The 13,456-nt window shown below is 34.4% G+C and overlaps 1 protein-coding gene across 4 annotated transcripts in view; it reads left to right on the top strand.

Annotated features, from left to right (window-relative positions):
• Positions 1-10,150: 10,150 nt before the first annotated feature.
• The window catches only part of LOC142489586 (short stature homeobox protein), a 27,137-nt gene continuing 23,831 nt past the window's right edge, over positions 10,151-13,456 (top strand). Inside the window, exon 1 of one of the 4 annotated variants that reach the window (XM_075590618.1) lies at positions 10,151-10,610. In XM_075590618.1, the coding sequence (XP_075446733.1) occupies positions 10,343-10,610 (268 nt within the window). In that variant the 5' untranslated portion in view covers positions 10,151-10,342. The remainder of the gene's footprint in view (positions 10,611-13,456) is intronic. The other 3 variants (XM_075590617.1, XM_075590619.1, XM_075590616.1) reach the window with 3 other exon arrangements.

The following is a 13,456-nucleotide window of genomic DNA, read 5'->3' on the forward strand; positions in this document are numbered from 1 at the left end:
TGTATAAAATATGTGGAAATCTAATCTAAATCAAACTAGATCCCATTGCACGTTGACAGGTGGGAGGACGTAACCAATGGTGAAATGATGTGCTGACCCCATAAGATTGTTGTGAAGACTACCTTGATAGGAGGTCACATATACAATGAAACGTACTGTACAAAACACTTCAAGCAGAGAATGCAGCTGCCAGGTACCAACAATGTTAATATTTATGTTTAACCTCCTACAATGATTCTCACTGAAATAGTGTCTTCGATTGAAATCTGGGTCTCCTCTCACTAAAAAGTAAAATTGTCAAACCGTAAACAAATTCCACAGTTATGAAAACATTGTTAATGTGTAATTAATATCATTAATGTGTGTTTTGCGAACTTTTCTAGTGTACAGAGCTTGTATACTAAGGAATAAAAAGCTTAATTGAACCCATTCATGTTTCATGTGATATTTTAACTGTACATCTTCTGGTAAGCTAAGGGTTTCAAAATATGCATGCATACGAACAAGGCTTTTTCCATATACATAGACATATTGTACTTTGAATTATTATACGAAGATTATTAGTTAAACTTTAAATGACTTCCCCTTAAAAAAAAACTTAAAGGTCACATTTTGAAATGTACGAGTTATAACCCTTTTGTAACAATTATCTTGCTTTGGTAACAGTTTTTAGCTGTGACGTGTTAAAAAGATGGCATCAAACATTAAGTCCAAAATATTTTTAGCGTATCCACACAAATTTCTTTCCATATTTGTATGTATTTTAGAAAGGAGGGACAGTGTTAAGTCATTTTACAGAAACTATACACGGTGAATATCTATGTCTATCAAACCCTCCATATGCTTTACTTACAGTACAACAATTGTGAAGTACGATTATAGATGCCTTATATCCTGTAAGCATTAGTCGATTGAACATTTTGACATACAATATGTGTGTATATTTTGCATGCACTAGTGTTTAATTGCCTACGTGGAAAGTAAGAACTGTAATTTATCCATTACATAACTCCCTACACCACATCCAGAACTCTTAATTAGAACCACTGCCCCTCCTGATTTAGATGGAAAATTGTGCAAGAGATGCAGTCCTTTGCTGCAAGGTGGGAGGCTGGCTTCTGTCCAGTCATGTCCAAGTGGTTCTTAGCTCTGAGCCTTGCCTGGGGCTAAAAAGCTAAGCGCTAGGTTGAAATGGCCAGAATAAGCACCCTTCATACTCTTTACCAATCTCCATCACCTGTGTCTACTGAGCAGGTAAAAGAATTGATTGCTCCATCAAAACACGTTATCCCCACATTATTTTGAGAATTAAGAAAAAAAATGATACTCATTTAATTTATTTAATAGGCCTGGATACCTACCTCTCCAGCACTGGGGGGAGGGGGGGGTAGCTTAATCTGCTTCAATTACTTGTGCTCCAATATTTTTTTTTCAATATTTTGACATTTAACTGTGCTGTTTTATAATTGTTGTTGTAAGTTTAATTAAAAATGCAATATTGCAGAGGTTTTGTGTCTACATTAAAACTTTAGAATGTGTAATATATGTGTGTGTGTGTGTGTGTGTGTGTGTGTGTGTGTGTGTGTGTGTGTGTGTGTGTGTGTGTGTGTGTGTGTGTGTGTGTGTGTGTGTGTGTGTGTGTACACAATTATATATGACTTTGCATCTAAGATTACAATTCGTATGTGGGGTCCGGGGAGTTTTTTTTATCTCCCCATTCCTGCATTTAAAAAAAAAAACAATAATAAATTCGTTTTCTAGGTCAGTGAGAGGGGGAGGTCCATGATATATTACCTGATGAGGACTCTTAATAAAAGTTAGGAAATGAACACAGGTTTTTCATGGCAAATATTTCCAAGTGCTCCAATTGATTGGACGATGCACTAATGAAACATTGGTATAAAGTGACCCTACAGTTTATTTGTTTTAATGAATCTGTTAATTCAAACAATTAACAGATGGTGTTAAAATGTGCTAGGTTTGAGTCCTCGAGGACGAAGTACCAATGAATTAATATCCTGCTAAAAAGTATTATTTTTTCCTAACAATGTTTCCGTTCATAAGTGCCCATACGCTAAATACAACTCGGGTATCGACGGAAATAAAGTTTTATGTGCAAAGAAGAGAGAAACATACTTGCGTCCTGTAAACAAAAATAATCATGTGAAATCAAAAGCAGAAGTCTGAGGGAAAAAATGCTCACACTGGATAACATTTCTGTTAGAAAACTAAAGAACCGTGTAAATCTTCCTTGCGATTTGGGAAAATGTAACAGTTCATTGAAATTATCATTTGACAATAACTCTCAGAATATAACAGTTCATTTCAGTGCTCCTTCAATTTTTTTTTATGTTGCCTGTTGCTAGTTTTATGCATTTGTGTAAACTTTTTTTTTAAAAACTTGTACATAATATTCCCTGGAGTTGCACATTCCATTGAAAGGGAATGGCACTGGGACAAATAAAACATGATCATACTGTTTCATATTTGTTCCTGTAACGAGGCCAAGTACCAACTATGTTTAAATTATGTTAGTAAATGATTAAAATTTGCAGCCCAATTAAAACGAATAAATTGTACAGTGTCACAATCTACCATGTCCCTAGTTACCAATTGTCTCAATTACATGTCTTCTGTAGCTGAAAAATGCTACAGTGACAATTTATACACGAAGCTAATTTTCGTATAAATTAAAGCATATATATGTTTTCCCCATCAATGTAAATATGCATTTTGCTCTGTTTTACTATAATTGTACAACACTAAAAAGTGCATAATACTGCAACGTTTGGACTTTAATTAATGATACATTTACATATTTAGGACAACTAATGCAGAAACATTATACATTTTATCGGAAAATATATTGTATTTAACAATATACAATATTTTCACAGCATTTTAGTAGGTCTAAAATAGTAAAATATAGGCTACATACATTAAAACTAAAATAAGTAATTAAGTACTTTGCATACAAAGTAAACATAATCTGTAAGTAGGAGGGGAAAAGAAAGAAACAAAACGAAAGTGTCTTATTAAAAGAATCCGGTCTAATTATGAAAATGTCATTGATTTGTATTACGGAAGCGTACAGGATGGATCAATCATAGCTAATTAGGACTAAAAAGAGTATATTCAATTAAATCTATTAGCGTCTTATTTCAAACACTGATTCTGTGTGTAAATCAATAAACAGCATAAAACAGGTTCCAGTGGCAAAACATGTGTTGCTAAATTAAAAAAAAAGGATGTCCATCTATAAGATGTGTTAAGAGTAAAACGCCTGTAAAATCCTGAGCCCGTCGATCAATACCTATGAATATTTAATGATTACAAATATATATATATATATATATATATATATATATATATATATATATATATATATATATATATATATATATATATATATATATATATATATATATATATATATATATATATATATATATATATATATATACACACACACACACAGTTACATATATCACATTAACACTGCATCCTTTCTTGTTATTAATATAACATGTCCTCGGAATTATTAGCTGTCGATAGAGGAGTACTGAATGTGCATCTCCACCCAAGGACTGTATAATCAATGTACACCAGCAGGCAACTACACATAAGCCTTTTACAATACTAGTAAAAGACTGATGCAGAATACATGCCTCTTGCCATTAATGAATTAATCGCGACAGAAGAGAGAAGGGTTACAAAACCCAAATGTTGCAATCAGCATTATCCAAACTCAACCTTATTTGTAATTCAAATACATGTACATCTACCATTGTATTCCAGTTTGTGCTTCTATTTTATATGTGATTTAAAAAGCATCTGGAAAATAACCTTTCTCGGTCATGGGCAAACTGCATATATTAGACAGAACTCACCACTTTCATGTCCGGAAGAAACATTAGGTAGCGTTAATTAATATGATTTTAAGAATAATCTTATTTTAAAATTAGTTTGAAAGAAAAATAAGTTTTAAACATTTATATTATTTAATGGTTGATCTGAATGTTATATCTGATGTGTGTGTGTCTTTATTTTTTTTACAATGTAGTATTTCTGACTAAATACACTAGCCTATTGATAGTTGTATGACAGCCAACCATAGTATACAGATTCGTTTTCGTCTATGTGAGAAAAAAATTACATCTAGATTCATATTAATTATATATTATTTTACCATTGCAAAAAAATACCTTTATGGTATTGAAGTATTGAAGTATTACAGCATTTACTAACCTTGCACAACTGGTGTAGTTAATGGTTTTTTTGTACCCTTTTTGTTCACTTTGATTAGTATCATTTTTTTTACTTTCAGTTTTTATAGTTTATATCTGCACCCTCAAAGACGTAGGTGTGTGGGTATTAAAAGGGGGAGCCCTGTATGTGAAGATCAATCAAAGTTATTTCCAGTTTTGTGTGGCGCAAAAAGCCCATCAGATCTATCAGTGAAAACGTACCTTTTATTTAGGGCGTGAGAGGTTCTTGTACAATAATTATATTTGCACTGGAGCAAAACTTTGCAAATCCCAATGGGCCTTTCCCTGTACCCACCCACGGAGAAGATTAATTTTTTACGAATTGTGTTTCACATATTTTACAACTGCTTATTCGTTTGTGGGGGAACCTGGGTGGGAGGTCTGTTGGGGGGAAAAACACATTAAACATTAATCTCAACAAAGTAAAGAGGACAGGAAAAGAGAAGGAATAACACACTCACTTGGTTGTATTTTAATATGAACAGGGGATACTATGGGATGTAAGCTTGGAGTCAATCTGTGCTGAAAACTAATAGCAGATTTGCCTCTCACTAGCTTAACCTTTTGACTTGAGCATAAGGTGTCCTTCTCCCTACTCTGTACACCGAGACTAAAGACGCCAAAGAGCTGTTTTTATCGCCTGCCCTACAGTGTTCGATTTAATACATAGCCTGGTCTGAGCACTCATTCACATTCCACACGCAGTGATCTGAATTAGGGTGAATATGCCCAATGAGACTTTTTGACATGGAGACATGCATGAAACCTCGCTGTCACTGTCAACCCTGTTGGGAATGGATGACCTCGCGTGTTTATATATAGGGCCAATGGTCTTATAACTGTTTGGGGCAGTTTTCTAACTACTTGTCAAAAAGACCATCTTGTTTTCCTATGTTCCTTTTCTTGGCTTGCACTTGTTTTCAAAACAAAGGCATTATGGACTGGATTTAATTGCATATTATGCATCAACCTGTCAAGACGTGTGTCCCTCAGCACAAAATAACATTTTTTGTCATCTTACTTGAAGAATTAGTGCCAAATAGAAGGTTAAGCAAAGTACATTAAAACACCTTACTAAAGTAATCAGATTCATTAGAAAGATTCGATCTGTTTAAAGTAAAAGTCTTACTTAGCTGTTACCTTTTCTTTGAGGTATTTTGTTTTTGTTCTGTGATTCTCTCATCTGATACTTATTTTGCTGCATTCAATACTGTTTAAATAATGATGGCAGCATGAGCATCCTTCCCTAACAAAGAGCAAAAGAAAAACGGTAGCATTAACAATTTACCGGTGGACACATTCATGTCATCAGAGATTAAGTAAATAGTGTCAGGAGTGTCCAAAGCATGTGGTTACCAAGGAGACATTAATAGTATTTTTGTAATACTTATACATATCTCATGATTTGTTTTGTTTTTTGAAAGGTGCCAGTCACCACATTTAACTTATTACAGATGTCACACCCATTAATTCCCTGTAAATCAGTGTGTTAGATTTGAATCTGATCATAGCCCTATTGGCTAAAGCAAGTTCAGACATACTAATTTTAAGCAGGAAGCATTGCAAAAAAAAAGATGGAACTTCAAATAAAACGTGGTACATGACACTTTAAAAAATGTATCTCCTCCCATAACTCCTCCTGTTGTTCCACAAGATTGTCCAATTTCTTCAAAACCTCAATTTGCTTAAGAAACTTTTTTTTTCTCAAAACTTTCTTTGCTGTGGTTTACTCAAAGTAGGACTTTGTTGAACATGTTGCTGCATTAGCACAAAAAAAATGCTGGACCTCCATTATCTTAATACAACCAATTTCAATACGTGCACACTGTAACTGTGACTACTACTGCAATCATAGCCTAGTGCAAGGAAAGTTAATGAGGTCAATTAAGCCATTTAGACTAAATGTTTACAGGGGCTATGTATAGATGGATATATGGTGGACCCTTTTACCATGCAACTGGTGGGTAGTAAAGCATTTTAAAGGTGTCTGTCTCTAAGTACCAAGCTTTTTTTACTTTTACACCATGAACTCGTTATGTGTGTTGGATGATCATCGAAGTCTCCTTCAACTACAGTTGAGTTAGTAGACGCACATATTATAATAATACTGTATGTACACAATTCTGCATCTGACTTTGACACATTTTTCTTTGGGTCAAAATTCTTCATCAAACCGGATTTGGCATAAACCGCTCAGATTAACAATATGCTTCAAATGTAAGGCACGTGTATAACAAGATGTTTACATTTAATTGCAAACCACTCACAAACGCAGTCACAGCAAGTGAGCTGCGCATCTGTGTGTACATTCCAGGACCTCTCAACACAGCACCATATACATCGATGTAAACAGGTATTTGTTACCCTGCCCCTTCCCATCCAAGAGAGTAAGACTGCAAACACTTCACCTTTATGACATGGCACGTGCCCCCTTTGCCCCAATGTTATCCTCATGTCCAGTGTGGAAATGTAAAGCAGAGAAAAACACTATCTTAATATACTTAATAGCTTGATCTTTATTTGCTTTTCATTCATTGTTATTGTTATGTGGGAGTGGTGACCCCCAACAACTGTATAAAACACATCCCTGTTTGGTTAACTTGATACAGCCCTGGTGCAGAGCTCCACAGACACACAGAGCCACACAAAGCCACACAGAGCCACACAAAGCCACACAGAGCCATACAGAGCCACACAGAAACACACAGAGCCCTCCATGCAATTGTAATTTTTTTATGGTGACACACTGCGCTTGAAAAAGACAAACAACATTTCATCGCCCTGTGTGTTTTTTGCTTTTTGCACAAATTGACCCTTTTATAAGAACCATACCAACAAGTGTATTTTAGAAACAACAAAGATATGTTAACAGACAAATAATGATTATGTTTTATTGTTGTTCCAATAATTGAATATTGACTGAAATTTAATATTCACTAGATGTAATGTATCTACTAACCATTTTTTTTCTAAAGACAGAACTTCCTTGAAACTTTAAGATTTCTTGTGGCTGAAAAATAGAAACAGGAGTTAAATTGTATAAACAAATATATCTACTTTTTTTTTTTTTTTAAAGAATATGGGATCTACTGCAGTAACATCATAAAAACAATCTACTTTTAAAAATGTTGTAGGGGCTGTAAACCTTATTAACCGAAAGCATATTCTAGAGACAAATTATCAGACGCCGAGATATTGTTTATGATGAGCATCTTTCAGTCATGGTTTTCCGAGTTCTTTTTTTTAACACTTCTTATGTAGATTATGTCTAGGAACACTCAGTAAACGACTTCATAAAGCCTCCCCACTGCAAAACTGCTGCAACAAAGTGACCTCATTAATAAAGGGATCTTATTGAAAACAATGATACTGTTTGTTTTAAAAATGCTGTGCATTTTTTTGTGCATCAGTTATGCCTCAATTTTACAGAGGGAGTACTTGATGAAAGAATACCGAAACACAAATTACTGTGCTTGCTAACAAAAAAACAAAAACATCGTTGCATGAATGCATAGATCATTTCATACTATATTCACATGAATGCATAGATCATTTCATACTGTATTCACATGAATGCATAGATCATTTCATACTGTATTCAAATGAATGCATAGATCATTTCATACTGTATTCACATGAATGCATAGCTCATTTCATACAAGGCCATCTCACACACAGTCATCAACTTGTTAAGTGACCATGTCATATGAACTTCACCACGCTGTATTTCCCAAAGACTGGCCCCAATCAAGTTCTCACACTGCTGTTAATCTAATAGAGAAATTGACTGAATGAAACAGTAGATCAATGAGTAAATTGACGATGCCTTCGTCTATTCCCAAACCTACATAAACCTTCCAGTGTACAAATATATAACACAACACCCTGGAGAAGTTCATTGTTGAATGTAAATGTAGCTCTGACAAGGCATTTCAAAGTGGAGGAGAGGAAGATGTGGAAATACATCCTCTTACAGGCCTTGGTCATTATTAGCTACCATTTTGCTCATCCATCAGCACTGAGTAAAGTGTATCCTATTTTTAGAATTACTGCCCCCATAATTATTTGTTGCCCTATAAGAATCCTAATGGATTTTCTTCTTTACAGGGTATTGATTAAAAAATGTATCCGCTGGGTGAATTCCATTTAATTAGTCTTAATTATGAATTTAATGACTCCAGACATAGAATGTGTGTACTTTCCTCCCTCGGATGTACTCATAATTACAGAGGATTTTATTTACACAAATTTGATTTTCACCTTAGTTTACAAAATATGAAATCCACAAAGATCCATAAGCAAAACTTCAAGTGGTTGGGAAAATCAAATTAAATTCCTGCATAAATTTGAATTTTATCTTGAGCAAATATGTGTAAAGTAGTGTTAGTTAGTTACATAATGTAAACCATTCATTTGTGCAATTATCTATTTTCCTATAAACCGCCCTGTGAGAAGGTGGATTTTAAAATAAATCAATAGTCCTTAAAAAAAAAAAAATACCCTCCTGGCATTCCTGTTAACTTGCAGGAATCTTTATTTGGACGAATTCAACAAGTTTTTCTTCTGCATATTGTTTGGTCCTCTGTTAATGTTACCAGCAAGTATAGACTTCCAAGAAAAGGAAACAATTGCATCTTGTTCTTTCACAGGCATCTCATTTGGATTGAATTCACACAGCATAGGGTGGACTTAATTATGTGATTTGATTAAATAATTATTCTGAGGATGAAATCATGTTACAGCATGGAAATATAGGCGGGCATGAAACAAGAAAGCAGAAATCAGTGGCAGCAGAATAACAACAATTACAACTTTCTGCCTCTTTTGCATAGGGGACATGTTTAATATATTATTTAAAAAAAATTAAGCACTACCAGGTTATCCCATGACCTGCAATAATAATATTACCACTGAAACAACAGTATTATTCTGTGCTTGTATTCCAAATAATTATGTTAATAACAATAGCATGAAACTGTAACAACGAACCAATAGCATGTGACAACGAATCAGTTTGCAATGTTGACATTATTGAATCATTCTATAGAAAATGTTTCGATTCATTGTTTTGTTAAGGATAATATTATTCATGTACCAATTACAATCATTCTAGGTTTACAGAATGCGTTAAAACTGGAACAAAACAGTTACATCAACATGACGTTTGAGTTCTACAATTATTCACTGTTTCATAGTGCAGCAACAGAATGTGTTCAACGACAATTGGGTTTAAATAAAATACAGTACCTGTTTAGAATATAACAAATCTCTAGGATTAAACATGGAAAGATGGAGTATAAATATGTCATGCACAAAAGAAACCTCAATCATATGCAGTTTAAGACATCAATCTGACCCTTGTTTTTTAAACACTATAAACATAAGGAACTATTATGCTCTATAAGGAGCCCCGCAGTTAATCAATTATCTGTTTCAATTGTTTTAGCCTTCCCCTGATATGTACTCCACTAGCACCATTACACCAAAAACAAATAACAAAAGACAGACGCTATTAGCTCCAGTACTGTACATGCTACTCACAGTGCTGCTCACACAGAATCTCCTGACATGGAAAACAGAAAAACGCTTTTCTTGACTTTGTTTATTTGTTTTCTGCAATCTAGAGTTAAACAACGAAGATACCTGATTGTGCTTCCCCCTTTTCCTGGCTTTATCTGCTTTTGTTGTTGTTGTTGTTGTTGTTGTTGCTTATTTCCCTAAATCAAGGTGCAATGATGCCAAACAGTGATGAAATGAGAAGAAATCCAATTGCTGGGCTGAGGTGGGGGATAGCTGCTAGGAATCCGCCTGCAACTGTAGTGCACTCAGTAATTGCTGGAGACAGGGAGAGCTGGGGGTTGGGCTGAGGTATCCATGTATAAATAGTGTGATCTCAAATTGAAAGGCATAAATAACAGCAGGAGTGATCTAACCCTATGCAGTTCATCCTCGACGTACAAAAAAAAAAAAAAAAAAAAAAAACAACAATAAAAAGCTTTCAGGGGACGTCTACATTTCCTAGTGAAAGAGAAACGGATCTCTGTGGATAGATACTGTAAGATCACCGGGCTGCAATGGAAGAACTTACAGCTTTTGTATCCAAATCCTTTGACCAAAAAAGCAAAGAGAGCAGCGGCAGTGGCAGCAGCAAGAAGGAGACAATTACATACAGGGAAGTTTTGGAAACTGGCTTGGCTCGGGCCAGGGAGATGGGAAACTCTGATACTAACCTCCAGGACATTACAGAGAACAGCAACCACTGCCCGCTGCATCTTTTCAAAGAGCACGCAGAGAGTGACAAGGACAAACTCAAAGAATATAACACAGGAAGGGTTTCAGAAGGTAAGTATTTTAACACCATATTTGCATATTTGAAAAAAAAAAGTGCTGCAGCTTGTCTGATTTCCTATTTTTCCTTTTGTTTGAATTAACACAGGCCACGAAAGGTGAATGCATTTCACAGGAACACACAAACACACACAACACAATCATACGTGCTGTACAGTATATAGTACATGGCTAAATACATATACTGTGTTTTAGAGGTATACACACATTGAGTTGGAACTGTTTTACCTGCTTCGCTTCTAGTAATTCCGACAGATTACACTTTCCAAAAAAGAATGGATGTTTGTGTTCGATAATTTAGGAGAAAATAATTTAGGAGTATAGTGGGTTGCTGTCAATGCTGTATGGTAAAACAATGTGTCTGCAAAGTTATTTTACTTGGAAAGATTTCACAATAACTCGGTGGGGTGTGGCGTCTTAAAACACTACATAAAATATATTCAGTAAATCCTTATTTTATCTATTTATTTATTTTAAACAAGAGGAGACTTAGAATTTCACCTCGAACCTCCACCCCCCCCCCCCAGATATTGAAAAGGAGTAACGACCATGACAAATGTGGAAGATGAATAAGCATATTCTGTGTTGCTCTTTACATTGTTTAATAACTATATGATCATGTAAATGTGCTGCAATGTTGGTATTAACAGGATGTGATTTTTCACTGCAATGTCTGTGCGTTTTGTGCGGCCCAGGGCTGAAGAGCATTCAGTTCACAGAGGGTGACAATGTCCCATCCCTCTGTAGTACACTCTCTCTATCCCTTAATCTCAATCAGATCCATCAAGAGGCCAGACACATGGGCTGGGCTCACAAAGTAGTTTTTGAGCAGGGCAAACAGGTGTCCAGTTTTTCAAATTGTTGCTCTGACTATTGCATTCTATCAGAAAAAAAAAAGACATATTGCAAGCAGCCTGAAAAACATGTGGCTTAGGGGTGGAGAAAAGCACAAAACGTTTTCATCTGGTCCGACTCAAGGTGAAACTGAATTAAAAACAAATCATGTGAGCACAGAATAAGGGAAACATAACTGAACTATGCAACTGAACTATGCTGATAAGGCTACAATAATACCGGTTGTATGAAACATACACACATTGTTGTTTGAAAATACACACATACAGATACATATGCATACAGTGTGCATATCTACCTATCTATCATCATCAGCGAGGGTGTCTGTTTAATTTTATAGTAAAAAAATGTATGTGCATACAATGTTGTATCATATAAATAATGTATGCCTCGCTAAAGGTCAGCTTTCCAGGGAAAACCCCTTTAAGTATTTTTGTTGGGGGCATTTGAATCATACAATACACATTAGACACCTTTTTGCTTCGAGTAAATATACTGTTACAAAAATTAATCATTACAACATGCAAAATTGTACCTTATTTTGTAAACTGAATATTGAATTACAATTTCAATCTCAACACATAGCGTTATAGACTTATAAATCACATTAACATGCGAAAATGGTATCCTATTTGAATAATTAAATGTCAGTATTTCTCTCTGAGCTCTCCGTGTGCAGCGATTTCTAAATCTTTGTAAATAAAGCCACTTGCATGCATGCTTTTCAGCCTAACTGCAAATGTAATAAAGTTTAAGTGTACTAGAAGAACAAAAGGATTATAAGATGATTAAAACTTCATAGAAGTACTCTATAAACACATGGAAACAATTACAGATCCATTTTCTTTACAACCTTTGCAAAGTTAATTTTATATAATGGATTACACCAAGTTGAGAGAAGTTTTTCCATGCGGTTTCAATAAAGAAGAATACAAAGTTATTTTACTTTGTCATCATTTACTTACATTTAATTCAAAGACTATTACTTTAGATTCACAAAAACATCAGTATTAATAATTAAATAATAGTAACCAAAAAGTGTCGTGTTTATGGCGTAAATAAACGTAATAACCAATACTTCAAATGCTAATTGTGTTCGGATCTTGCATTTTTTGTTTTATAAATTACTAACAGACTTTCTTTAAAGCTATATTTTTGTGCTTACATCAACGCAGTAGTTATGTTTTAAGGGAAAGGGCAGCGACTGGCTAGTATATTCCTAATTGGGGCTCTATTAACCACCTCCAGAGTCCAGCTTTGTTGATTGAAGAAGCACTGATTAAAAGCACATACTTGTTCATAGCATAGTGTATGGTATGGTACACTGGGTTGTTGGGAAAAACGAGGATATACAGAGATCAATTCTTCTTCCACACAAAGTGTCTAATATGTATAATAACATGCTACCTGCTGTTCTGTAAAGACTAGTTTTTCTCCATTCATCTCCAAGTCCTTTGGATATTTTTGCACTTTCATAAAACTGTAGGTAAATATTAGCATTAAAACTCTCGATTATATATATATATATATGTATTATACACATATATATATATATATATATATATATATATATATATATATATATATTATACACATACATACACGGATGTGTGGATTATATTATATTAGTGATGTTCCATATTTAGGCTTATAGATTTGTAAGATATTTGTCATTCTCTGTTTCTTATTCCCTCTTTTTTAAGCTTGATGTTAATGCCTCACGTGTGTGTATTTCTTTGGGTCGATACATATATTAATGACGGAACAATTAAACCATACCATTATTCAAAAGCTTTGTACACACAGCCACAACAACCTATCAAGTGAATAAATACAACATTACATTTCCTATTAAACTATTTGTCATGTGAAGTGAACCACAACACAAAAAAACCTGCGTTTTCATTGACTGAATTACTAATCATCATTAAATGTTATTAAAGAGAATACATATTTGTGATCCTTTGCATTTGCATTCAGTAGGC

The sequence above is a fragment of the Ascaphus truei genome, chromosome 3, assembly GCF_040206685.1.
Source record: "Ascaphus truei isolate aAscTru1 chromosome 3, aAscTru1.hap1, whole genome shotgun sequence".
Lineage (NCBI taxonomy): Eukaryota > Metazoa > Chordata > Amphibia > Anura > Ascaphidae > Ascaphus > Ascaphus truei.